Raw genomic sequence first — 27,680 nt, 5'->3', positions numbered from 1 at the left:
AGAACTGCTTATTATTATACTGCTGCTACTGCACATATTCACAAAATAATCTCAACTCACACTTCAAGCATACAAACTCATTCTCTTCCACAGTCGATAAGCTCTTAAATTTCATGTATTGAAATCTAATGTCATTAATACACAAATGATGCTCCTGGCCAGCTTTTCAAATAATGACCATTTCACAAAATCACATCTAAAACAACTGTCTTCTTTATGTTGCCTAACATTTATAAATTCAAAAGTTTTCATCATAAATGATGCAAATTAAGTGTCTGCCTGGTAACTGCTAGTCACTTATTACATGTTTCAGAGCTGCGTCTCATATATTTATTTATATAAATAAATATATTCTCATATTTACTGCTTGGTTTGGAGTGAAGTTATAGTACTGAAGGTATAGTACAGCATTGTAGATTACATTGCTGATAGACAAATAGATAGATGTACATTTTCCATTTGATTTTGGTCAAAATATTCACAAATGTCTCTTATGATATTTGGATATACTGTAAAAAAAATAAAATTGTTGAAACAATAGGAATATATGTAGAAGGAGAGTACAGAACCAACTGTTATCGATAATGATATATCCGCATCTCGCTTATCTTTCAACCTTATTTTGAGTAATTTAAATTGTCATGTACTCATTAGTGAATTAATTCTCTTCCAACCCAAATCATTACAAGAAATTCAATAACTGAAACAATAACACAATCTTGTTAATTAATAGATAGGATCCTTTCCTTTGGTATTCAAAATAAATATTCTTGTACACCAACACATGCATCAAAACTACTCACCCTCTACCACTGGTACTTCTGCTAGTGGCTTCTCTTTTTTGCCTGGCGACTCTCTCCCTGAACGGGGAGGAGCATCAGCAGCCCGTCGTACCCAAGATCCCCGACCTGGGTCATACTCCCATAACTCGCCTGAGAATGCATTGAAATATCTCAAATAATATGAATATAAATTAAGATGTTCATTAATTCAATGCTACTGCATAGTAACACTACTATATCACTATTCCCATGCTATATTGAAGAATATTTTCAAATAAATAAAACATGCAGTTTCATGAAAAACTTAAAACATTTAAATAAAATCATAAAAATATGTTTAATGGCAATACTGAAATCTATAAAAATAAAATTTAACATGGAATGTAATGAAATTCATTTCTGTTAGACCTCCACAAGTTTCCTGGAAACAAGTAATCACTGGTACTGCTGAGCTTTAAGATTGTAGGAGGCTTCCGAGATGAACCAACACATCAGACCACAAGGGACTCTTAAAAATACCGAGGCTGGAGAGCTGAAAAGCAAGACATAGCAAGCAGCACCCAGGAAAGAAAATGAAAATGGATCCTGAAGAGACCTGTGGTCCTGAGCTGCCACCTGGTGGTAGTTTGGTGCATCACAGGGAGGGTCTTTACCCTGCACCAACTATAGTTTGTCTCGTTACCTCAGGATACAAGACCCTGCACCAACTATAGTTTGTCTCGTTACCTCTGGATACAAGACCCTGCACCAACTATAGTTTGTCTCGTTACCTCAGGATACAAGACCCTGCACCAACTATAGTTTGTCTCGTTACCTCTGGATACATCATTTTATTTTAGCAGTTGCTTACTTTGTTGCACTTAAGTTTTTCCACACTATTTTGGGTTGATTTTTGTTCCCCAAGCTCTCCTCACCTTGTAGAGACACATTCTGGTCTTGGTTCTTGGTAAGCAAGGGTGGGCCTCAGGTATAACTCCCTTAGTATTGGCAGGATCAGTACTTAGCTAGGGAAACTTGAAAGTTAAAGGCTAATTCAGAGGTAGTTCCTAAAAGGCCTTTTATGAACTAGCATACTGCCAAACACAGAAAGAAACTGCCCATATCAGTTTGGTGAGCATGAGAGACCCCGCAGTAAATACACACGCACACATGAACCATTCAATAAAGCTAAGGAACTAAACAGGCTCACAATGACTCGGCTGTCACATAACAGAAGAGGTCACTCATTGGCTAAACTTGTATTCTAAGAGGGAGAATCTGGGATAAAGTGAAGTGCGATCACCAGTTGACTGTTTACACTCCTGGGGCTGCTACCAGGTGGGCAACTACAGTAGTTATTGTTTGTTACGAGTAGCAGAGCAGTATGCTACTCCTAACAATAACTGTACATAGCAATTTATATAATTTCAAATATAGCTTAGAAGAGTTTTGAGAATAGTGGAATGTACCTTCTGACAATCAGTTAATGTTGGACAGAGAATTCCCTAGTGTCATCCATCCTCCAGTACAGTAATAGCATAGCAAGAAAATTTAGAAAAGATCTTCACTGCATCAGGAGATACAAAGCAGCTATAACCCAGGGTAGAGTTTGCAATGTCCAAGACAAGACAAACAGATGGCATTTATGTTTATATTATACATCCATGAAGACAAACATTTATAAGCTTTTCTGACCACCATGATGCACTATCTGCTCGGCTTTAAATTATCATGATATATATATTGGCTCTGCTCCAATAGTGTAATTTTCTGTTGTGTCAGTAAATGTGTTAATTCATAACAAGTTGTAGTTTAGTGATGGCCACTTCCAGACATGTTGCTGCTCAATAGAAAATGTTGAAATACTGATTTCTAGGCAGCAAGGTTGCCTGCTGGCTAATAATTCTATTGGCATGTACTTGGCTAGTTTGATTTTGAAATGTGTTACGGAAATTGCTATAGAAAAAACATGTAGTTAAGAAACAACACTCAGTTATTGGGTATGTCATAAATTGATTAAACCAATTTTAATATAATCTTTTCTCTAGGGGTCCAATTTAAGTGCCAGATGATTGATACATGTCCAATTAGTTCATTAAAATTTAAATTGTGGCAGGGTAATGGCTATAATCAACAAGTGTATATAGGGTATTTAATTACTATGCTTCATAATACCTAAACATTACTTCTAAAAATGTGTATCATAGCCATAGACTGGTATCAGATGTACTGAAAAAAAACTAAGTGGAAAAGACATTACACAAGTAATGATTCACCATTACCATGAAAAGGAATAAAACTAAAAAACAAGAAAAATATTATACACTAACCCAAAGTCTTGGTTGAATGCTGCAATAATTTGTTGATTACATAACTAAATGGGAGACAGTGCGATGAAAACATCATCGTAGAAAAAACTTAATAATCATGGCAGAGTAGCAACTGCATGCAAACTATAGGAGCCAAAATGATTGGATGAAGCTGGACACACACGGGGATCATCTTACCATCATTACCTGGCATGAGTGCCTGGTCCTGATCCGAGTGTGGAGGACTTCCAATATCCCCACCTCTGGGAGGCACCAAGGCACTCTCCACACCCTCCTCCTCACTCATTGCAGGTCTGTAAAATCATAAACAAAAAATTAAGGTATTAGTAAACACAGCTTATCTTAGGAAAGTTTTGAACAGCTTATCTGTTCAACAGATAAGCTGGTGGATTAACATTAAGATATTTTGCATGCAATAATCATTTATTGCCTTGTTTGTTTAAGGGCTATTTTTTTCCTCTCCAGCAGTTGCTTGTTTTGTTTCTCTCAATCTTTCTGGCATATTTTTTTCTTCGTTTTGAGTGAGCGAGATTCAAAGGAACTGTGCATGTGGCATAGTTGTTGAATCTTCGTTTTGAATTTTTGTAATTTTTCTGAAATTTCTGAAAAAATTTCTGAAGAATCTGAATTTCTACGTTTTGGGTAGCTCTCTGATCCCTAAGCTTCCCTTGTTTTGCAGAGCCAGATTCTGGTTGTAGCACCCAGTAGGTCAGTATGGTTCTCAAAGGCCTGCTGTGATTAATAAGACTTGGCAATACCAACACACATGTTGTGGAGAGCTACAGAGAACCCTCACAGAAAATACCACTAATTTTGAAAGCAGTATTACCTCCGGCATAAGGAATAACAAATAGCACTGTCTGATATTTTTTTTACAATTATTGAGGTACTGTGTTTGCATCTTAGTCTCCTCAATGAAGGACACAGTACCAATGTTAAGCCCATTCAGGAGAGCACCATAATTGTCACAATTGGAAGCAGGATTCCTGGAGAGCAGGTATCTATTTATTTCATAGATGCAACCTATACACAAACGAGGAGGTACAATCTCCCACTAACAGAGCATCCAAGAGTATGCCCAGGGAGCAACAACCGTCATAATCTTCCCTAGGTTGATGGGGCTGGCAATGATGTCCTAAGCATAAGCTTTTATTAATCCCTCAGTCATAATAACAATGGTCATGGTTGAAAAAACCACCACTATGAAGAGAGAAGTGCTGTTTATTCAACCATTATTAATCAAACTAATATGCAACCAAATCAAGATTACAATCATATTTGTCAATTATGAAATAGCAAGATCCTGTGGTACAGTGGGAAAAGCAGTTGGGTCACAGCTGTAAGTCCCTCATTCAATTAGGCAGTTGGGAGTTAGGTAACTGTTGTGGGCTGTATCCTGGGAAAGGTCAGTACTGTAACTGGCCCAGGAGAATCTCGATGAGCCTAACAGGTTCTGTCCCCAAGTTTGGGAAATCAATGACAGGTTTGGTTGTAGACAGAATTATAGTGAGTGAGATTCAAAGGAACTGTGCATGTGGCATAGTTGCTGAATGGAATCACAAATTGTGTGCATTCTTGTAGAAAAGAGAATATGTCACACGATTGAACAACAACAGAAATTATACCTTTGGACAAAGAAAAGATTAACATGAATTAATGTAGAAACTGTGCCTACAGTAATTGTGTACATCTTTTTCTCTGAGGAACAGCCATATACCTGAGGATTTATTTTGCACTAATTCTTTACACACTTTTCTGAAACTAGCTTTATACCAAAACAAGCAATTTTCCCCTCACCCAATAAATATCCACAATTCAAAATACATTGTAAAAGTATGTATTGTCTAACTTACAGATGATGGCGACCCGCAGGTGGAGGTGGTTCCATTCCTTGATCTATTGGTTCTCGACGAGGTCTTCGCACAATGGGTGGTTGTAGACCACGATCTCGTCCAAGTGATAAGCCTTGAGCTCCAGGGTGTCCAAGATCACGGCCAGAATATGCTTGCAATCCACGGTCACCCCATTCACTTTCTCTAGCCCCCCATTCATCTCTGTAGCTTCTCCTGTTGCATAATAATGGTTAATGATTTTTATGTTCAGTGCAAAATACTCCAATAATGTAATATAGAACTTACATTCTCAATAATGAATATATTTTAGCATACAGGTATTGTACTAAAAATCAAGCAGGACAAATTTCCAAAGCCTCTTAAGGGAGGCAGGGATAATGTTAGCGACAATCAGAGACAGCAACTCAAATGACTGATAATCTAACAACCAAAACAGCATCCTTCTCTTGCAACTAGTGTTCTGGAGAGCCTGGTTTATGTTTGAGTGGGATTCCACTTCACCTATATTTAATGAAATCTATGTCATCGCTATGAACACAGGAGCTGAAGCATTTATTTAAATAAAGAAAATCTTAGACCAGTTAATCATCCCTCTGCATAAATAAGAATATTTGGTCCAGATCAGATGGTTAACTTTTCTGCTCCAAAATTATAATGTTCTGTAGTTAGTCCTCCCCCCCCCCCCCCTTTCCCTGTCACCCTAAAAAAAGAACAAAATTTGTTTAAGACCACAACAATTTTGGTCATAAATAGTTTTCTAATTCAATCAATAAACTATGTTTCATGGCCATATTCATGAGGTGGGATGTGAATAATGTAAGGAAGTGTTAAAGGTAATACATCCTAACTACATCTTGCAATCCTCTTTATTACCTTTGATGTTTTGCTCCCTTCAATAAACTCTCTCACCTTGAATCCACCAGAAACATCTCAAATAGTTTCAACTACAGTACTACCTTTCACACCTACACACACACTGGCCTGATCATCATATATGAGCAGCAGTTATCATTTGCATAGCCTAGAAGACAAGAATATATGTAGAGAATGGCTCCCCCAGCAGTCATAAATGGTAAATGTGGCACATAACATTCCCTAAAAAGGCAATGCCGAGGTGAATAACGAATGTAGCAGATCACCAAATAGTGCAGCTGAATGTGTGTATCCAAAGACAAGAATCATCAATGAGAAATGACATGCATTTTAGTCACCTTTCTTAGGGTGGTACTTCCTTTGCTAAAAAAAAAGAAAGACTAATTTACCTACAACTTTTATCCCCCTCAATGCACCTTGAACACATGGTCAAGGCTTGAATTTACAGTACCACGTTCACATCATTAATGATTTTTTACAAAGTACTGAGTATGTGACCTAGACTTAATGTCCAGCTACTCAATACAATTCCACAAGGTCTTTTATCCTAAAAATTAAAATATTTTTCTTGGGTGAATCCTTCAAATTACATGACTCAAAAACAGTCTGGGATGGACCGAAATGTTGTCAATTCTTCATTTTCAGATTTGTGGGTTGGGTGTCTAATCTTCAGCCACATTACTGTGACTCATCTGCACAATTTAACCTATATTCCAAAAATATATCTACCTGTATAGATATCAGTATGGAATTGAGGAGCCATATAATCAACTGATATTAGTTGCTGCAATTATATGTGCAAGTAAGAATAGTAACCTTGGGTGTTGGCCCCACTGGTCCTGGTGCAGGGAGGCAGGTCCTGCTCTATCAGCTACCCAATCATGGTGCTCCTCTCCCCACTCTGCACCATGACCGCTGCTTGCTCCAGCGACTCGCCCATACTCGTCAGCCCATTCCTCATGCCTAATGCAAGGTACGTTTAAATTATTTTACTGATAATTACTGAAGCAAAAACACTAAAAGCAAACTAACATCCATTGATAATAAAACTAACTCTACAAAATTAAGAGTAAAACTCGCATATCTGCATTATCGTATATCCCTAATATCTTAACCGTCTGGCTGTGCTAGGTGAAGTCTTTCTTAAGTGTGATCATTTGTCATATTTATAGAGATATTCTTTACATGTGGGTATGTAAAGAAATGCTTTGTTTAGAGTTGACTTCATATTTATGTGTAACCGCCTGTACCCACTATTGTCCCCTATTCCTGTGTTTCTTGGTATGCACATTCTTATGAATAAAATTATTATTATTATTATTATTGTAATATTGAGTTACTTGAGCAATATTTTATATAATTATGAATCAAAACAATTATTTTTTATTTTATTAATTTTTTAAAAAACTTTCTTTTTTTAGCAATTTTCACTAATAGATCGTATTCTGTATTGTTTTTAAAGGCACAGCTAGAAAGAACAAGTCTTTGTTTTATTAGATAAAAAACAAACAAATAAAATTTCTAAATTTTGTTTATTGGCTGCCTTTTAATTAACCTGTGATAGGTCCAGAAAATGTTAAGATCAAGAAACAATGAACATAGAGTACAATAGAGTAAATATAATAAAAAAAAATAATATACTTATGACTGCAGGCCATGAATTAAAATCTTTAATAGGCACAATAGGTAATTTCCTCCAAAAGTGCAAACACAGTATGAAGTAAATGATCAGAGCCAAGAATACAATGTGCTACAAAAGATTGAAGGAGTATGACATAATACAACATTATAGTGCAAGATATTCTGTGGAACATAGTAGTGAAAGTTAACTCAACATGTAGACCGACGCCTGGGAGGGACAGAGTTAACACTTTCGTTCCATAGGGACAGTGTTGACATTCACAAATAACTCTGTGGATGCTCCATGGGGACGTAGGTGACATCCAAAATTAAAATATGTTAAAATTCAAGTTTTTATCCAATCTTCATGGAACTGGGTTTAAAATGTGCACCAACGTCTTCCCATTCTATTGCAAACCGAGGTGAAAATTGAGGTGAGAAACCTGAACCGTTTGGCTTTTGGACCTTACATGTATATATCCCTGAAGGGAATTCTATTGCGAACAAATTGATATCAAAATGAAAGACGTAGCACGAGAATTGAGGTGACAAAAGTGAAAGGAGTATACACATTACATTGCTCTTGCACACTCACGGGTAATGCTTGGCCGATTTCTGGATTTGGTGCAGGGTGGCACGCCAGGCTTTTGGACCTCGTATGAATATACTTATGTAGGGAATTCTATTGCGAACATTTTGATACCAAAATGTACGACGTACAATGAAAATTGAGGTGAGGAACTTGTAAAGAGTAAATACATTTGTGAGCGGATGTTGCGAGTGTGCCAATGGGTACTGGCTCACAGATAACGCTTGGCTGAGTTTTGGCTTTGCTGTGGGTGGGGCACACCAGGCTTTAAAACCTTATAGGCATATACCCTTGTAGGTATAAGGGAATTCTATTGCCAACATTTTAATACCAAAATGAACGGCATACAACGAAAATTGAGATGATAAAACTGAAGAGAGTATCCACATTTCAGTGTTGCCGCATGCTCATGCTAGGTGTATTATATAGTATAACCACAACTGAGAAAATTAAATTTTAATAAACTAAAAAAAAATAGATAGGTATGGCACGAACATTTAGGGTCAATCAGAAACGGCAATTTTTTGTTTTGTTTGTGAGGGGGACCTTACTTGTAATAAGATTAATTACCATGTTATTAATAAGAGCTAATATATGAGTTAACTCGTTTTTTTTTTAAATTGTAGCATACTGATATATGCCACAGCTTTTATTATTCAGCATAAGTACTTTCTTCCCTAAAAACAATAATTACTGTAAACAAAAATGTATTCATCTTACATTATAAAATTAAATTATGTATTATTGTGCTCTAGATGAGTTTGACATTATAACTGCATAGTTTAGCACATACAGAAACTTATCGATACAACAAATTGTTTGAAGTTCATGTTTGAAAAATATAAACCAACACTCCTGTATCAATACAACAATCAATAAAAATATTGAAAACCTGGCATGCTTGTGACGATCCCAAGCAGCTGATGGTCGGCCACCAGTCCAGTCCGGCTGGTGGCGGTGACGAGGAGGTGGAACATGAGGAGGAAAGTGGTCGGCACGTTCCATGCGATCGAGTCCCCTGTGCTCCTCAACCCAAGCCTCGTGGACACGAGGATCAATGCTGCTGCTAGCCCTATAAAATTGCAAATCATTTTCAGAATTTTTCAAAGGAGAGCTCATACTGCATTAATAATAATGAAGTTAATACTCATGGAAAGTAGAATATGAATTGGCTACTGAGAACAATCAAAAAGAGATTTTCCCATTCTCAACCTTTTTGTATCCCCAAGAGAGAAAATTTTGTGAAATACTGTACTGTGGTCTTGAATGTGTTATCATACTGTATACAGGTATTAAAATAAAAAGCAGTAATAGGTTACAAAGCTCTCAAGCATTACATCATGCTGAAGATTAGCAATACAGGCATCATCTGAGTGTAGTGTTATCTAAACTTAATAATACTGTATGTCACTTTACAATGAAAGACATTAAAATTGAAGAACACTGTACATTACTTGCACAAGGTGGCAACACAATCCTAAATCAATACTGTATACAGTAGTACTGTACTGTATATTACCTTGAAGCACAATATTATTTAATTTAAAATATTTCTACCTTTATATTTAGTTTAGTTATCTAAGGATAATATTTGCCCTTCTCATCTCAGTCAAATTCAAATTTTTTTTCACTATTTTTCCTGAATTCCCAATAATTTTGTCTACAAATTCATTTGAACAATTTTATATTTTTTTTAAGAATATAGAGTAGTTTGGGTCAAGGAACTGTTAGGGGTGAGGTGCTATGGCTTGGTGATGGTCTAGGCAAGTGTCCAACTTTGTGATGACAAGAACATGGTGTGATTTTAAATATGCTGTACATAAATCAACCACCTGGAAGTTATTCCAAGCTGGGCTTAGAATTCTCTCTACCACTAATAAGACCTTGCATACATTATTTAAAGAATTTCCTGGAGTGCCAGTGCCAGGATGCTACTCTGCCTGACTGTTTATAATCTTGCCCAGTAGATAAAGTATAGCTAACATTAGAGCTCCAGAATCTCCAAGTGCGATTCTGGACATCAGAGAGGTACCTTCTACACTCCGGTGAATCAGTAGATTCTCTGATTTTGATACGAATACAGAACTGCATAAATTGAAAGACATTGTAGTTCTTACCGTCTACGTTCATCTGGAAAGCGTGCATCAAGAGGAGGGGCTCTTCGGTCTGCACGTCGATCATCAATTGGCGGTATTCCACGACGTTCATGAAGGGCTAGCTCATCATAACGACTACGTCCACTTTCATAACGGACACGTTCTCTTTCACCTAGATATAATAATGTGATTAAATTAATACAGTCTGTTCATGTGAATCTGATTCATGCCAAACTGTGTTTTGCAAAATATTTGCAGCCTTCAAGTTGTGACCTAATAATATATAGCAAATTATCATACTGAAAGTTCACAAACAGGAAGAGTGGTCACATACTTCATTGGGTTGTGCAACACCAATAAGAACTAGAGAGAGAATTAGTAGAAGTCTTGTGACAATTTCAAAGACTGAAATGTGGATATTTAGACACGTACCTAATTTATCTGTATTTCTAATGTGTTGTTTCCTTTTGGAATTACCCTCTGAAAGGGGTGGCCATTATAGAAAAGTCTATATGACAGCATGGTCTAAAAATTCTCGTCTAGCCTGATTTATTTGCCTTATGACAGAACTTGATTGATTGTGTGTGCTCCTCTACTTTATCTTCCCATGATGCTAGTTACCTACAGATACCTTTGACTTCTTGTACTTGCCTCTTCTATATTTCCCTTGTAAGCTTATTACCCGTCATGCCTTACAAATATCCAAAGCATCATAAAGCATTAATCTTACTCCTCTTCCACTTTACTACCACATAGCTTTATCTTTATTGCCATCTCAGATACTTCATACATTTCTCTATTATTTAATTACCCCATATACTAACACAACATTTATTTAATAATTCATTCATTTATATATAACCTTAACCCTAGACCTGTCATATCCCTCATCTATGATATACTCCCACATATGAAAGGGTTTATAGTAGCATGCCAAAATTAGTCTCACATTCTAACTTTATTCATTCTGCAAATTAGAACAAAATCTACCACTTCAGTATTCACCATTCAAAAACTGTGATGCTGCATTTACCTGTACAATATTAGCATTTAATTCTTGCTATAATGCTATAAAGAACACTTTCACAACTTTGTAACTTGTGTCCCGCCCTACTTAATCATTATTTTACTTCTCTCTTCCTTTACCCTCTCCATTATTTTCAATCATATACTTTCACATATACTGTACACTAATTGGTAAGTTACTTCTAATTATTGCAATGCCTCTCCTTACTCTCCTTGCCTTTGTACAGTGGTATTAAACTTGATTGTCTCCAGACATTGGCATATTCTATTCTGTATGTTTACACAATATTTAGTTTAACCCAGCTATGGTCACCACCACCTTGTAGCATTGCTGCTGCTGTTTTATTCACTCCTAGATCTTTTTCCTGCTTCCAGTTTAATGAGGTAGCTGTCCATTGTTTCAATACTGTACCTCATATTAAGATGGACCACATTATCAATCTCTGTTTTTCCTCTTTACTCTCACCTCTCCTCCCTGTTTCCTTTCTTTCTTCCTTCTAATACAACTATTTATTTTCCATAAATATCTCACTAAATATTTTGTACAAATTTTCATCTTTCCAATGCCTCTCTTGATCTGCACCAAAATTTGATACTTGATTTCAGTTCTAAATCTGGGCAAATTGAGGATTTACTAATTTGTAATACTTCCATGTATGGTACTACTGTATAATCTATCACTGATTTCAAGTTTTTCCTTCCCCATATGTACCTATAGACTAACTAATTCAAAGAATGTGTTTACAAATAACAATTCTACAATACAACTTAAATTTGCATTTGTGCCTGGCATTCACCATTCTCGTATAAAAACTATCTCATTTCTCCACTCTTGCATTCATGTCCCTTAGAACTATTTTTTTTCCTAGCCAAAGCTTTCCATACATATTTGGCGCATTCCAGATCTTTCAAATCTTTTTTCCACATTCATTATACTGTACTTATTAACAAGTGCTCATTCATGCATAATAGCAAATATATTTAACCCCATTTTATATTCAACCCATAAAATTTTTGAGTGCATACCCATGTCATGTCACATTTTGACTTCTTAATGAGTCAACAATGTCGCTTCCTCAACACATTTTTTGTACTCTTTTATCCTTCGTCTAGATTTAACCACACTGCGCTCCCACCCAAACTGTCTCGCATTACCTTGCTTCATCCTGTTTTTCCCCACTTGTCCCATAGGGTGCATGTCATTGATACTTCACACCTAACTTTTCTTACGCCCTTGATAAATTACTTCCTTTCTTTTGCTCTTCTCTCTCTCAGCCCATTCACTTTAAACGCACCTACTCTCAGCAGTTCCTTCCCTCTTCCATTTCTGCTGCCTATAGGCTCTTCCACTGCTATTATGCCTTTTTTGTCACCACCCACAAAGGGGTCAGTGGCAGGGGGCGTAACCCAGTGCAGAGTGTCCCAGGAGGTACCAGGGTCAGCTTTGCCACCTGACATGGCACGTCCAAATTGAAAAGATTGTGATTAAAATAAATAAAATAAAAATGTACACTAAAAATTAAGAAGCAAATATTACAAGGTTAAACAAATTTGTACTACTGTAATCATTACATTTTAAGATTTCTTCCATAAATACACATAAAGTAATGTGAAAAATCCTCTTAATTAGGTAATGATGGAGCATTTTCTCCTACTGATAGTTCTATTCTTTGTCTAAAATCACTTGGCAGGCCTCAAAAGATTCGGAAATTCAACATAGCTCTCATCAGTATTAGTACAGTAATTGGTGTTTTAATATTTACATTTTTCCTTAAGGCTTTTCTTGCCATGTTACAACAGAATCACCTGTCATGTTTGTTTATGTATGTTTTAAACAAAATATAAAGTACTCTACATGAAGTGCCACAAATAAAATCTCTCATTCTTTTCTAACATTCTTTCATTTAGCTACTAACTCCTGGTTCATTGGCATTCCCTGTGTATTGCTTACATGAATGCCACATTTTCTTATGGTCACTCATCATATATACACTACTCCTCTTCTCTATAATTCCCGTCATTTGTCTTTAGGGTCACATTGATATACTGTACTGTATTTTCTTTACAACTATTGTCACCCGTAATCAAATAACTTAGCTATATAAACAGAGCACACTTTTCTTTTCAGTCTTACAAGTCATAGAGTTTTGAACTTCACACTTTCTATAACATTCTTGTTCATTGCTTTCTTCTAGCGTTAGATATTCTCACATTATCCACTTATCCTGTATTACCTTTTTGAATTTTCTCACTCGTGTAACACAAGCCTTTCACACACATTATAACCAGAATGATCACTTCTCATGCAACCCTTAGGTCTTATTATTTCCTATCTTTTTATTACTTACACAGACCTTCACACCAGCTACTTTCCTTCCCTGACTCATCTGCACAAAGTGTTCCACACAGCTTAACACTTTGGCGCACCCTGCTCGCCACCCCTCAACTGTGCGATATGGGACCCAGGGTGTCATGGGAGTGCGCGTAAATTCTGAAAAGTGTATACTCTCTTCAACTTTGTCACCTTAATTCTCGTCCTACGAGATTACATTTGGTATCATTGTGTTCGCAATAGAATTCTCTACAGCACTAAATGCATATAAACTCCAAAAGCCCGGCTAATTACCCGCAGCAAACAGAGAAAGTGCGAACGAGTTACCCAGGAACGCGCAAACGCGATAAAATGTTTTCACTATTTTCACTCTGGTCACCTCAATTTTTATCCTAGGTCTTTCATTTTTGTCTCAATGGGTTCGCAATAGAATTCTCTAGAGGAACATTAGCATATAAAATAAAAAACCTGGTCACGCTCCAACCGCCGACGAGTTGAAGACGGGCCACGCGTTAGCCGCGAGTGAGTGCTCGACGCCTTCCAGCTACACTCACAATTCCCGCCCTTTTCAAGCCTTTCTTTCGCAATTTTCTTCCTGGAAGGGCCTTGTTCATGATCACTATCCATCGTGGAGTAAGCGTAGATAGTTTCTAAAGCCGCAGTAAGAAATATAGCCACGGAAAATAGCCGAAATGTTCACACGTTTGAGATGCGAGGGGAGGCGACATTGGTCACAACAGTGGAGCGAAAACAATGGGCCCACGGCATGTGCCAAGCCGCCTGAGGGCCACGAGGCCCAACAAAGAAAATGGGAAGACATCGGTGCGCATTTTAAAACCAGTCCCAAAAAAATTGGATAAAAACCTGATTTTTAGCGATTATTTAAAGTGGATGACGCAATGCTGCGTCATCCCCAGAATTACCGACGGTAAACGGATGACGTAATGCTGCGTCATGCCCGGGCGAAAGTGTTAAGCACTGGTACTCAAGGACCAATATGATCTCACTAGGTATCAATGATCATCTCTTTGGCCTACTGTGAGCAAGGTTCAGAAACACGCCCCTCAAAGAGGCAGAGCAGCACTTGCACACACACACACACAAATGTAAGCACACATACAAATCTAAAAGCACAGACACACAGATACAAGCACGCACGCACACATACAGATGCAAGCGTGCGTGCACACTTTTTTTAAATCAAGGTCGAAAGAAATCTGAATTTGGATGTCTAACAACTATACGGTACATTTTATAATGAAACTACTCACGACACGATACAATATATCCACTTAAATCTATCAATAATAGAAACAAGGGAAATGTTCAAGAAATATATTTGAGGCACGAGGGCAAACTTTCACCTTGGTGCTTCTCTTACACAGGCAGCCTTTTATGCTTCCTTTAAAAAAATTTTAGCATAATATTTGTGAAATTCATAAAACAGTGGAATCAGGAGAGGAGTGAGAAAGTGGTGAAAAAGGTCATGTGATAGGAGAAACATCAGAGAGAAAATAGGGCACCAGAGAGGCATGAAATATAAATATTAAATAGAAAAAGAAAGGGATATCACCGAGAAGTTCAAAAGATACATTTAAAAAAAAAAAAATTCTGAGCTTCTGCAACATGTATCAGGAAAAAACAAAAGTATAAAGATTCAAATGTGTTAGCACATCAAGATCCCTCAATGAGAGTTCCCCCCCCCCCCTTACCTTAGTACAAAAATGCATTACCAATTACTTTTAAGGAAGTCTGCTGTACTTGATATTTACTGGGAGGATTTATTTTGTAAAATATCTTTTGTACCCAGGAGAGTCATCATACTACAAATTTAATTCAAAACATTAACATTGTAAGCTGTTAATCAAATTTTGAAAACAATAAAAATTCAAAATCATTCTTACTTTGAAACCTTTCATAAGCTGCTTCATCATATGGTCGTCTGTCATCCACTGCAAGAACTCTGGCATCTAATTCGGGGCGAACTCTGGGAGAATAGAAATCCCTTTCTCCTTCAAATTCTCGGCCTCCTCCTCGAACAACCACTTCCCTCTCACGGGCAAATTCATGCTCTCGGCCATAACGACCTTGCAAAAAAAAAAAAAAAATTAGAAGGGATCTTTTTATAAATATATACTAACATTTACATTTTTTTTCATAAGCTTGGAGATAACAGAAAAATTTAATTATAGACACAGCAGATACTCACTCCTTCGATCGTCAACTTCTCTGATTCTTTCTCTCTCCCTCTCCTGCTCCCGCTCCAGGATCTCAACTCGTTCCCTCTCCTTCACTAATTCTCTCTCCCTTAACATTTCCCTCTCACGTAATTCCCTTTCTCTAAGTTGCTCCCGTTCTCTTTCTTCTCTTCTTGGGTCTTCACGGCGTCTCTCATCATAATGTTCACGTTCGTGTCTGTTTAATCCCAAAAGAGCAAACAAATTCAGAAAATGTAAGAATCCACTTTTTTTTTGCTAATACTGTATTTGTCAGTACAATCTTCATATTATACATCATGGGCAATATATTATGCAAATAACAAAAACAATATTGTTTCCAAGATCCAATGCAGGCAGAGACAAATGATCATGAAAAGTGAAGATAAACTTGTACTTACTTTTCTATTTTATTTGTATAATTTTAAATAGCATTGCATCCAATAGAATGTAAAGCAAATAAGGAAGCAAAAACTTATGTCTCCAGTCTCATTACTTAAATTCTCTCAAGGATTGCACTGTGATGAAGCAGTAATACTAACATAAAAGCCTCCAGGTTGTAAAATTAGATTACCACTGATAATATTAACATAACATACTGAAACATTAATTTCTAACTTAGTTAGGCCTACTGTTATCTATGTTAGGTTGTATTGAAAAATAATCTATGTGCTGTATTTAGGTTAGATCAGGTTTCTAAGTTTATTTTGACTAAAAAAATTCCCTATCATATACATTATAGTAAAAAACTGTCATACCATATATATATTAATTGAACAATTTAATATTTTAAGAAAATTTGACTTGTTAGGCACCTCTGGCTATTAGGTACAACATTTGTACATTCATAAATACAATAGAGATATCTATACTGCATCGAGATATGTATCAACATACTCTTCAAATCCACAGCTCAGTACAGTGCTCACACAGTGATCACATTGTAATTATATCCCAACATTTGCATCATGTGGATGTACGCATCCCTGCTTGGTGAACAGAGTTCAACCTTCAGCTGTAGTGAATCTAGCACCTCAGCAGCTTACCAGTAGCTGTTTAACACATTTAACTACTTTTACAATCATGCTAACTGGTTTAGAGACCAAAGAGAGATGTTATAAGAGTGATGGAAGGAAGGAAGGAATTATCAAGGGAAAGTGCTAAGCCATTATGGCTATATAGCCATAATGGCTTGGTATTATAGGTATATATAGGTATAGGCTTGGCTTGGTATAGGATCTATAGGCTTGGTATAGGATCTTTTCATGATCCTTCTTACTTGGATGATTTTTTTTGTTGTTCTTACTACTGCTATGTTTCCTTCTGCTATGTTTCTTTGCCCTGATGGAGAAACTGCCATTATGACCACTTCCACTTTGAGAGAACCCAGGAAGGAGTAAGCAAATGAAGTTTGATAAACATTATCATGCACTTGTAACTACTGTTAATATTTTTTCTAATATAAATTTAAATAATAATTGTTTACCTTTCATAATCTCTATGTCTGTGGGTCTCTTTCCTTTCCACTTCACGAGATCTTGCTGGTGCAGGTGAACGGCGCTCACGTCGAGGTTCCACATATTCCTCTAAGCGTTCCTTCTCGTACCTTTGGTGAAAATGTACATTTATATTTATTTACTTATAATACTGTATATATATACTGTACTCTGTGTGTGTGTGTGTGTGTGTGTGTGTGTGTGTGTGTGTGTGTGTGTGTGTGTGTGTGTGTGATATATATATATATATATATATATATATATATATATATATATATATATATATATATATATATATATATATATATATATATATATATATATATATATATATATATATATATATATATATATATATATATATATATATATATATATATATATATATATATATATATATATATATATATATATATATATATATATATATATATATATATATATATATATATATATATATATATATATATATATATATATATATATATATATATATATATATATATATATATATATATATATATATATATATATATATATATATATATATATATATATATATATATATATATGCAAACAAGCCTGAATGGTCCCCAGGACTATATACAACTGAAAAAGAATGAGGTGATTTGATAAAATGCTATGCCCAAGATTACCATCCGAGTGCCGGCGGGGAAGTGGTTCATATAGCCTCGGCTATCACTTCCTTATGTCCGGTCGTGATGGTCAAGCGGATTAAGGCGTCCCTGTACATACCAGTTGTGGGAGTATGGGTTCGAGTCACTTCTGGGGTGTGAGTTTTCAGTTATATATATATATATATATATATATAAATTGTGTTTATTCTTTGCAACTTCAATTATATTACTGTATTATTTAATTATGTTACAAAATAATTCCACAATTCACTTTAAACACCACAAAGATACCTGTAGCGATCTCTTCCAATTTGTTCAGGTGATATTCGACGTGCACGTTCATCAACTCGTGGATCTCGAGTCCGGGATGAAGATGCTGCATGTGAAACCATGTTTGCATCACGTCCATGACTCAAAGATCGTTCTGGTAGTCCTATACGATCGCTTCTGTATTCTAAACGATCTCTAGGAGAGCCGGATCGTTTCCTGCCTGAAATGATGCAACATATTAATTTAAACTATATTATCTTTTCAGACCTTATTCCACTGCAAAATAAAATATAATTTAAATGCATGCACATGCTGGACCATGACTCACAATCCTGGTCATCCTTATGATGTGAATCCTTTTGCTATTGAAAAGCTTCATATTTACTTGTAATTCCAGTAATTCACCTGTACAGTGTATTCAAGAAGCATGCTTTATTTTTAACTATTACAAACTTCTGAAATAGAACAACTTATTTAAATACTGAAAGCTTTGATAAATTGTAGCCCTTACTCTACTAAACTGACCAACTTTGAATTTCTAGGTAGAGTATAACCATTCAAGTTAAATATTCAGAAGAGCATTTAGACGAATATTGTCTTGTGTACCACAAATCTGGGACTATTCTCGAACAGCCAGAATTAAATGAGAACAAATGCAATTATGACAATTTAGTTCTTAAATTGCAGTTATAGTCATATGTTGATCCCTAGGGTAATGTGGCTATCATCTTATATTGAATATAGTTACTGTTCCCTAGTTTTTATTGAAATGATGTAAATATGGTTATACATATTGTAATGCATCCATATGGATGTAATGAAGTTAAATGAAGCCAATGAAATAATTGTGCTATCATTTTTATTTGCTTAATATTGATGAGAATACCTTGCACCACAAGCCATGTGATTATCGTCAAATCTCAATTTGGTGCATCCCGTTGGTAATTCCATATTTCTGGACATTACCAGAGTAATAGCAAAGAGCAGGTTGCACTTCCTTTGAGCTGTGCCAATAACAAATTTACATGCAATATAGGTGCACATATTACATAATAGGCCTAATATACAGTACTCAATCATTAGTGCGTGCAAATAAACTGAATTATTTCACACATTTTGTAAACTAAAGTGAAAGAGAACACTTATTAAACCATCTAACAGAACCATCACAGCTCTCTCCCCTGTACAGTATAGCAAGTCAGCAATAATATTGAATTAAATGAGGACAGACAACATATCCCTCTGACATCCTCCAAATGTGCACAAAAAACAAAAACACTTTGTTGATGTATTTTTCTTTGAATTTTCCTTACACTTTGGATTAAAATGTACAATTTTAAAATTATTTATTTGCATGCCTTTGTGCACAGGCAGAATTAATGATAGTCGCACTTTAGGGGTTGATCATCTTGACACGTGGCCTGGTCTACATGGTCTAGGCAGTCTATTTTAGTGCAAACAATGAGGCACAATAATGTGGCTGAAGATATGATGACCAAACCACACATCATTAAATGAAAAAGTGGCGACGTTTCAGTCCATCCTGGCCCATTATCAAGTCGGGTAAGTATATGTGTTTGTTTTAATATATAAACACATATTCTGTAAATATAAAATACAGTACTGTAAATCTAGGGTGTGCCGTGTGACTAACAGTTTTGTGCATTTGTAGAGCAATAACCAAAAAGCCTCAACCATGTCATGACTCCTACCTGCACCTTGCAAGGTTTGTTACAAATAGGGTTAGAATGAGGTTAAGGAGTCCACTTTGAAGAATGCTTCGATGAAAAATCCCAACAGTTCCAGTTAATGAGGTTGAAACAAAGAATTAAGCTTTGAAAGATTTAGAGATAAAAATCCATGGTGTACTTTCACATTTGTACTTACCTCACCAGCTTTTAGAAAAGCTGGTGAGGATTTAGGGGGAGGATTTAGTCAGGATGTTGTTGATTGGTTAGAAAAAAGATGCTAATAACCCAGGTTAAGGTATGCTGACTAAAGATGAGATTATCACGTCCATTACTGGTAGGAGGAAGACGAGGAAGAGGAGAAAGCAACAACATACAACCCAATTCCTTGACCAGATGTTAAAAATTAATTAATTATGCTTTTAAGTGTGAAAGTTAAAATATCGAACATTTATTGAGTTAAGTTTATTGAAAATACACCAGACAGGGCATAGAGCTGATTATATAGGATGCAAGTTAAAAAGTGAGGCAAGCCAAAATATATTCATATTTATTAAGATTTGAAAGTCAAAGACCATCAACCAACTAAGCTTCAGCAGCTTACCAAGCACTTGTATTTTAATCTTAGATGTGATTAATTACAGAATTAACGTCTTTCAGTTATAATGTGTACAAAATCTTATTTTGTCTCATAAGGTACAACACAGTACTATACAGTATTCCAATCTCTTGAGTGATCAAGATAGCCGTTAACTTTAACTCTAAAGCAAGATGAAATTTCTGTTCTGTAATTCTATTTTACTTATTTCTATGAAGTTGTGGCCATGACAATGTAACACAGTATTCAGTATTATATATGAAAATGCAAATTAAGTTGATTGCTGTAATAAGCAAACAAATTTGTACATACGTTTGACATAGATAGCATAAAAAAAAAATTGGCAATTCTGATCTCCCCATGGTTTGGCTCAGGGTTTGCCCCATATAATCTGAATTATGGAGCTCAGACAGTACATTTGCCTTATGATATTTGGTAAGAGGTGCAACGAGTAAGTAATTATCAAAAGAAGGCACCAAACCGGGAGTGCAACTAGTAGCATGTAGTCATGACCGATGTAGCATCCTAACATGCTGGTGGATGATGGGCTACATTCCAATGATGAAGCCTACAGGAGACCTGCAGTTTTCAATACAGAGAATATTTTGAACATTTCACCAAGACATGTGAAAAGTGAATTACTGGATACCATTCCAGGATCCGCCAACACACATTAAGTCATCTCTATGTTACAGGTCTCAACTAGCAATGCTATCTAGAAAGTTTAATTATAAATAAAAGCTTATCAACTTACTCTTACTCCTCTTTGCCCTGCCGGGAGAAAGCTTGTGAGATTTTCGGGATGGAGATGGAGTACGCTTGCGTCCAGGGGAAAGGATTTTTTTAGACATTAAGCTTTTTCTTCGAGCGGGGGAACGACTACTTTTGTGACCACGAATCTTTTCATGATCCTTCTTACTTGGATGATTCTTTTTGTTGTTCTTACTACTGCTATGTTTCCTTCTGCAAAAAAAGTAAGTTATATTTTGTAAAAATACAGTAATTATTATACAATATCCAAGTCACAGGGTAAAGTCAATAGTTATCAGCCACTTAAGAAAGTTGTCGTCATTACAAGTGAAATAAAAAACGGGGTTATGAGCATAGTGAAACACACTATTCAGAGCTGCTTCCTCGGATGCTTCCCAAGCCAGAACCCATATAGTCCAGTCAGGATTAACCACCATGCAGGCTCTCTTTGACTTTGTCTTCTATTGTTACACTGATCTTTGGAAATTGTCTTGTCAAGGAAATAGAGAAATTAGCTCACTGGTTAGGAACTCTGAAAAAGTGAAAGGTTTGTGTGGTGATAGAATCTCATGGAGGAACTGCTGCTGTAGTCATTTCCCTGATAGTTAGCTAATAGCTGGAAATAAGGTGTTGGATTGTGCCTGGTTGGGTTTCTGGGTGTTCTTCTACTCCTCAAGCCTGGCCCGGGACCCATGCTTGACTTGTGAGAGCTTGGTCCAATGGGCTGTTGGGACTACAAATAGCAAATCCTTAGAATAGTAAAAATGCTATGAAAATCTGACCAGCAACAAATTTCATAACAGTTCTGAGTCAATCTGGTTTTTCAGATTAGAGTACAGTACCTTCATGAGCCTAAATCTAGCTCAGATTATGAAATATTGATATAAAGCAATATTTGGCAATCATTTGAAGGATTTCACATTATTCATAGAGCCAGATTTAATAGACTGCAATGCATAGTGTTCAGCTCAAACAAAGATTCACAATAGATTCCTTCCACTTCAACCAGAATCTCACTGCCACTAGAGTTTGCATTTTTTCATTATTTTATGTCAAACATTATCATGTTTTGACTATTGTAAATCATATACAGTATCACACTTTTGTGCACATTTTGATACATTAATTGCTTGAACCTATAAGGCTTTTAAACACTTTGTTCATTATTTCTTATGTTTTCTTCGATGAATGGAATCCTTTCATTGCAACTCGTACAACAATTTCTATTTGAGCAAAAATCCACTATTTAGTACTGTACTGTATCTAGTTAAGAAAGTTTATTATTAAATGACATTTCAGTTATACTGTACAAATTTTTAGTAAAGGTAATATCAAACGAATTTAACAACACAAACTATTATTAACTTACGACGATGATGATGACTTGGTCTTCTTAAGCTTTAAGCGATCACTGCTCGAGGGAATTCTTTTACCGGGCCGAGATTTTCTTTTACTATCTCGTTTGTATCCCGAGCGATGAGGTGAAGACTCTGATGTAGAGGAACTTGATGATGATGATGTTGATGATGATGTTGAGGAAGACGAGCTGCTGCTTGATGATGATGGATTTCTTCTGTGTCCATGCTGCCCATGCATCTGCAACATTGCCAATGACAAAATATGAGAGTATGTAGCTTAGTAGCAATTCCATATTTTTTTTTTAATTTGGGTGCAAGAGATTGTGGTGGCAGGGAAGGAAATTAAATGGTGGGAGGAAAGACATTAAGATACAATACCTCACTAGGTTCTCTATCAAACAGTTTTAACCGTTTGCTTTAAAAAAATAGACACATCGCCCAACACAAAAATTTCTCTTAGTGCTAAGAGAGATGTTTGTCAATTTTCATATCAAATCTTCTCTGTATAATGTGAGGGGTAGATTACCAATTCAAATCCAAGGAAATTTGAAATAAACGTAACAGTACATAATGCCATCTGGTGGTGACACCAACAACACTTCTCTTCTTGTGCCACCATCTCATTTTCTTGATTTTCTATCTAACTCTCGTTAGTTATGTTGTCCTACACATATGTTGACTTACAGGCTTTATGACCATTTTATTTTTGTTTTTAATTCTCACCTTGTTCAAGAATTAATGAAAAAAAAAATTATAATATATATATATATTAATGTTTTGTCTTGTTTACTATAATGTGATCTCTAACCCTAGATTATTTTGGATTTGAATGCAAAATCAGTAACAGCACATAATGATAAATATCTTTAAAAAATATTTTACCTTTTTATCCACAGATATTATATGATGATGAGAATCGCCAGCCATTTCTCTCATCAGTTCTTGGGTCAGCTGCTGGCGGCGGCGCTCAAGAGCCACCTCGCTCTCCTCCTCCAGCCTTCGTAAATCCCAAGTTTCTGATCCTTTCCCACCCTTGTTGCCGCCTGTATGGTGCTGGCCTGTTTTATTGCTTGTGTTAGGATGGGGAAATACTCCAGCACCTTTCCCACTACTATTTCTTGACCCAGAGCCTGAAATGGGAATTAAAAAAAAATATTTTCATTATCTTGATTTTTATTCAGAAAAGACAGAGTATAGGAAAACAGAATTGAAAATATTCAGCGACACCCATCCTTTCACAATACGGTACCTTCACCATGGAAACGCTTTACGGTACAGTATATGCAATACTGTATAGTATTAGGATTGATGATGTATATATTAAGCTTATATTATGCTACACATTACTGAAGTATCAGTTAGGTTCAATGCAACCCCTGATAATTAATTATATATACAGTACATGTATATATTATACAGTATTATTCAATACATATCAAATACTGTAATTATATACTGTATATAATTACCTCTGTGGCAATGACTATCCTTCCCTCCTTCCTTGGTGGATCGTAATGCTCCTGACTGACTCACCTGTCAGAATAAGAAAAAACTGATAATGCAAAGTTATTAACAGTAAGATATATTATGCATAAATAATAATAGCTCTGAATTATATTCTAATTCATTGGCATCTCATTCTCTGTAGGAATATTCCTTCCTTTGAGAGCAAGACCTCGTGCAGAATCTTTTCCAGATGCTCTCAACAACTTCACATTCAAGTCTTCTGAGGGAGTAACTTTAGAATTTACTAAACATTTCTCCATGATCATCTGGCTATCACAAAAGCAAAGCAGTTACTATTTGCTTGTACTGAAGAACAATGATAGATGAAAAAGGATGAGGATTACCAAATCATGACATATATGCAGGAATGCCGAAGGGGGGAAATGACAAATATGCAAGTTTGCCATTAAAGAAAAAAATGAGAAATCAATAGTCATTTAGAGAGAAATGGTGAAGTGTAAACAATTTTGAAGGCCACAAAAGTGGAAGTGTAGCTCAAGAAATAAGCCATCAACGAAAGAAGAAGCACTTCTAATGTCCACCCAGTAGTGTGAGACATGTTCACAACAAATATGGCCCAAACCAGTCCCAACTGAACATGTCATGTAAGCCTCTTCCATTCACCTTATATGAGGACTTTTTTTTTTTGTTTTTAATAGCTTGGTTTCAAATTCTCATTATGCTGAATGCTTATGCATCACTTAAAGCACCTATACACATACTGTACTGTACTTTACTCACGCAATTGTTCATCAATTCTTTTTCTTGCTTACTTTTCAATATATGTAACGTACTAGTGTATATAGTACTATATTAAGGTCAGTGGGACTATCACATGTAAATACAAATAAGTTAATTTGCTGTTGAGAATTAGTGGAACCTCGATTAACGAATTTAATCCGTTCCAGCACCTAGCTCATCTTTCAAAACGAATTTCCCCATTTAAAATAATGGAAATAAAAATAATCCGTTCTGCCACTGAAAAACATCAATATGATATTCAATTTTTTTAAATATTGGAGCAACCTACCTGACATACACCGAACGTGTATGACATTTTTCTTTCTTCAAATTTGTTCAATTTTATTTCTTTTATTTTTCATTTCTTTTTAAGAAAATGGAGCAGCCTACTTGACATACACTGAACAAACCTTTATGACATTGTCTTTTTCAGATTTGTATAATTTATTTTTATTTTTCGTTTTTTTATAGAAAAAGGTTTGTTCAGTGTATGTCAGATAGCCAGCTTTAATTTTGTATAATTTTTTTTTAACTTGAAGAAAAGGAAAAATGTCATAAAGGTTCATTCAGTGTTTGTCAGGTAGGTGCTCCATGACGACATTTTTCCTGTTTTCAAATTTGTTCAATTTGTTTTGTATTTGTCATTTTTTATTAATAATGGAGCAGCCTACCTGGCATACACTGAACAATCCTTTATGACATTTGTCTTGTTTCAATTTCTTTCAATTTTGTTTTCAATTTTTTTTTTCAAAAATGTAGCAACCTACCTGACAATCACTGAACAAACCTTTTATGACTTTTTTCAACTTTCATTTTTTTTTTTATTTTTCATTTTTTTTTTTAAATGTAGCAGCCTACCTAACATTCACTGAACAAACATTTTTGACATTTGTTCATTTTTCAATTGTTTTTATTTTTTCTAATTTTGTCTAAAAAATAAAAATCAATGCTTTGCAACATTACAGAAGTCAACCCTCTTACATCCCAACATCATTAGCATCTTTAAAACAAAACAAAAACAGTTATTTGCATTGTCGGAGGTGTCCGAGAATTTGCAAGAACCAGCTGGAACGCACCATATGGTTTTCTCGTTAATCAAACGAACGTTCGCAAATCGAGACAAATTGTCAGCGATCGGCACGCTTGTTATTCAAAATGCTCGTAAATTGAGGCACTTGTCACTTGAGGTTCCACTGTACACTGTATATAACTTTTTTGGGGTGGGGAGGTGGTGTAGGGCAAATAGTTATCAAACATATTTTTATTCAGTTATAAAGAGAAGTCCATTATCTTTTTTACCCTTCTTTCTTCTTCACTTATACTGAAGGCACACTTTAAAAAAATGAAGTAAAGAAATAACCCTTTCTGGTTGCATCTTCGGTCGCTCACCAACGCTTAAACTCTGGGATTACTAAGCCTACCGGTTGTATCAGGCAACTGAGACTTATGCAGGCCTACTGGGAACCAGGACCAGAGTCTGGTTTGTTCAATGATGCAAGGAGAGACGAGAGATCAGTGATCAACCTGAAACTGATGAAAACTGCCCAGAAAGTTCAGTTATCAAAACAAATCACTGCTTTAAATAATGAAATGAGGAACACAATGCAAAAGATGAAGCAAAGCGTGAAGAACTCGTGGTCAAATCCACTTGGATGTCACTGGAAGGTAGCCAAGGTCATCCAGTATCCCAAATCACCTTAAGTCAAAAGTTACAAACTCTTAAGTCTCTCGGGAAAGAAGAGAAAAGAAAGGTTAAAAGTATGGTTGGAATGGCAATTTTGTTACATTCAATACTTTATTTCTAGATAGTGTTTGTCAGTCATTGAATCTTACAGTGGAGGCTTGGAAAGGAGAACAGCTTTGCTGAAGACGAGCATAACACTAATGGAATTGGCAAAACTGGAATAAAGCAGAGTAGCGGGACTCTGCGAAGAGAAAAGCAAAGCAAATATCAGATACCCAAGTGAAAAACTTCCAATAAGGAAAGAGTGGCCAGCACTCTGAAGAAACACCAAAACTCTGAGCTTGGATATTTCCTGTTGACATACTGTAATTACAAGGAACACAGCAAGAGCTGTGAGCTGAGCTTCCACATATCATGGCAACATGGACAGACAGCAGGTTGGCATAATTTTCTAAACTACTTTGGGCAATGAACTCAAGATATAAGCTTAAGAAATAAAATATCCAGCTGAGTAAAGCATGTACAGATAATGCTGCAACACAACATAATATATCATCAACTCTTCAGCCAAAAAATCAAGCATCAATGACCAAGAGAAACCTCTGGAAAGCAGAAGACTCATTCTTTGTTAAAAATGATGATGAAAGAAGTCATCTAGGCCAAAGAATGATCATCTAGGCCAAAAGAGTAGAAGCTTGCTTCCAATTAAGAACATGAAGCTCATCAATTGACATCCAGAAGCCCAGATCAACAAAATTACCACCTTAAAGCAAGAATTGTTAGAAGAGGGAGGTACCCAATAATAAGAAGGACAAAAAATGCCAAGACCTGGTTCAATGACCTAGAAGGTTCAAGAGGAGTGAAAGTCAGCTGGTGACAAAAATGCTCGAGAAAACTTCAGAAATGGGGAAGCAGAGACATCCACCCCAAACGTGGGAAAGAAGGGCTCCACAAAAGCCAAACAGAATGAGGCAACAATATTAGACATCAAAGATCAAAAGCAAGCCAGGAGAGAAATAAAATAATGATTACTTGTACTACTGCAAATGAGCACAAACAATAGGATAGGAAAAAGTCAAATACCAAACTATTATCCCTCAGAGATAGTAACTCTAGTGTAGGAAGGTCAAACATGAACCAACAGCCAGAAAAGAGAACCCTCAACCAAAACTGGAGTAAAATAATACCCAGAGAACACTCAGGGTGGTATAAGTACAGTTGCAAAGTGAAAAAATTCAGTAACAAATAAAAAAAT

General features: G+C 35.8%; 1 protein-coding gene across 16 annotated transcripts in view; it reads right to left on the bottom strand.

The window, feature by feature from the left end:
* Positions 1–27,680, bottom strand: part of LOC123766486 (fl(2)d-associated complex component) — a 51,358-nt gene that overhangs the window by 7,995 nt on the left and 15,683 nt on the right. For 10 of the 16 annotated variants that reach the window (XM_045755663.2, XM_045755661.2, XM_069308304.1 and 7 more), the window contains 15 exons: positions 23,964–24,027; positions 23,377–23,624; positions 22,506–22,732; positions 21,141–21,349; positions 18,122–18,320; positions 17,183–17,302; positions 15,690–15,895; positions 15,385–15,567; positions 12,444–12,599; positions 10,144–10,294; positions 8,919–9,098; positions 6,634–6,780; positions 4,945–5,157; positions 3,269–3,384; positions 804–932 (listed from right to left, as the gene is read on the bottom strand). In XM_045755663.2, coding sequence (XP_045611619.2) covers positions 804–932; positions 3,269–3,384; positions 4,945–5,157; positions 6,634–6,780; positions 8,919–9,098; positions 10,144–10,294; positions 12,444–12,599; positions 15,385–15,567; positions 15,690–15,895; positions 17,183–17,302; positions 18,122–18,320; positions 21,141–21,349; positions 22,506–22,732; positions 23,377–23,624; positions 23,964–24,027 — 2,548 coding nt within the window. The remainder of the gene's footprint in view (positions 1–803; positions 933–3,268; positions 3,385–4,944; positions 5,158–6,633; positions 6,781–8,918; positions 9,099–10,143; positions 10,295–12,443; positions 12,600–15,384; positions 15,568–15,689; positions 15,896–17,182; positions 17,303–18,121; positions 18,321–21,140; positions 21,350–22,505; positions 22,733–23,376; positions 23,625–23,963; positions 24,028–27,680) is intronic. The other 6 variants (XM_045755667.2, XM_069308308.1, XM_069308309.1 and 3 more) reach the window with 2 other exon arrangements.

Source organism: Procambarus clarkii, chromosome 62, assembly GCF_040958095.1.
Source record: "Procambarus clarkii isolate CNS0578487 chromosome 62, FALCON_Pclarkii_2.0, whole genome shotgun sequence".
In the NCBI taxonomy this organism is placed as follows: Eukaryota; Metazoa; Arthropoda; class Malacostraca; order Decapoda; family Cambaridae; genus Procambarus; species Procambarus clarkii.
Note: the sequence above shows the minus strand (reverse complement) of the source record. Positions and strands in the feature narration are given on the sequence as shown.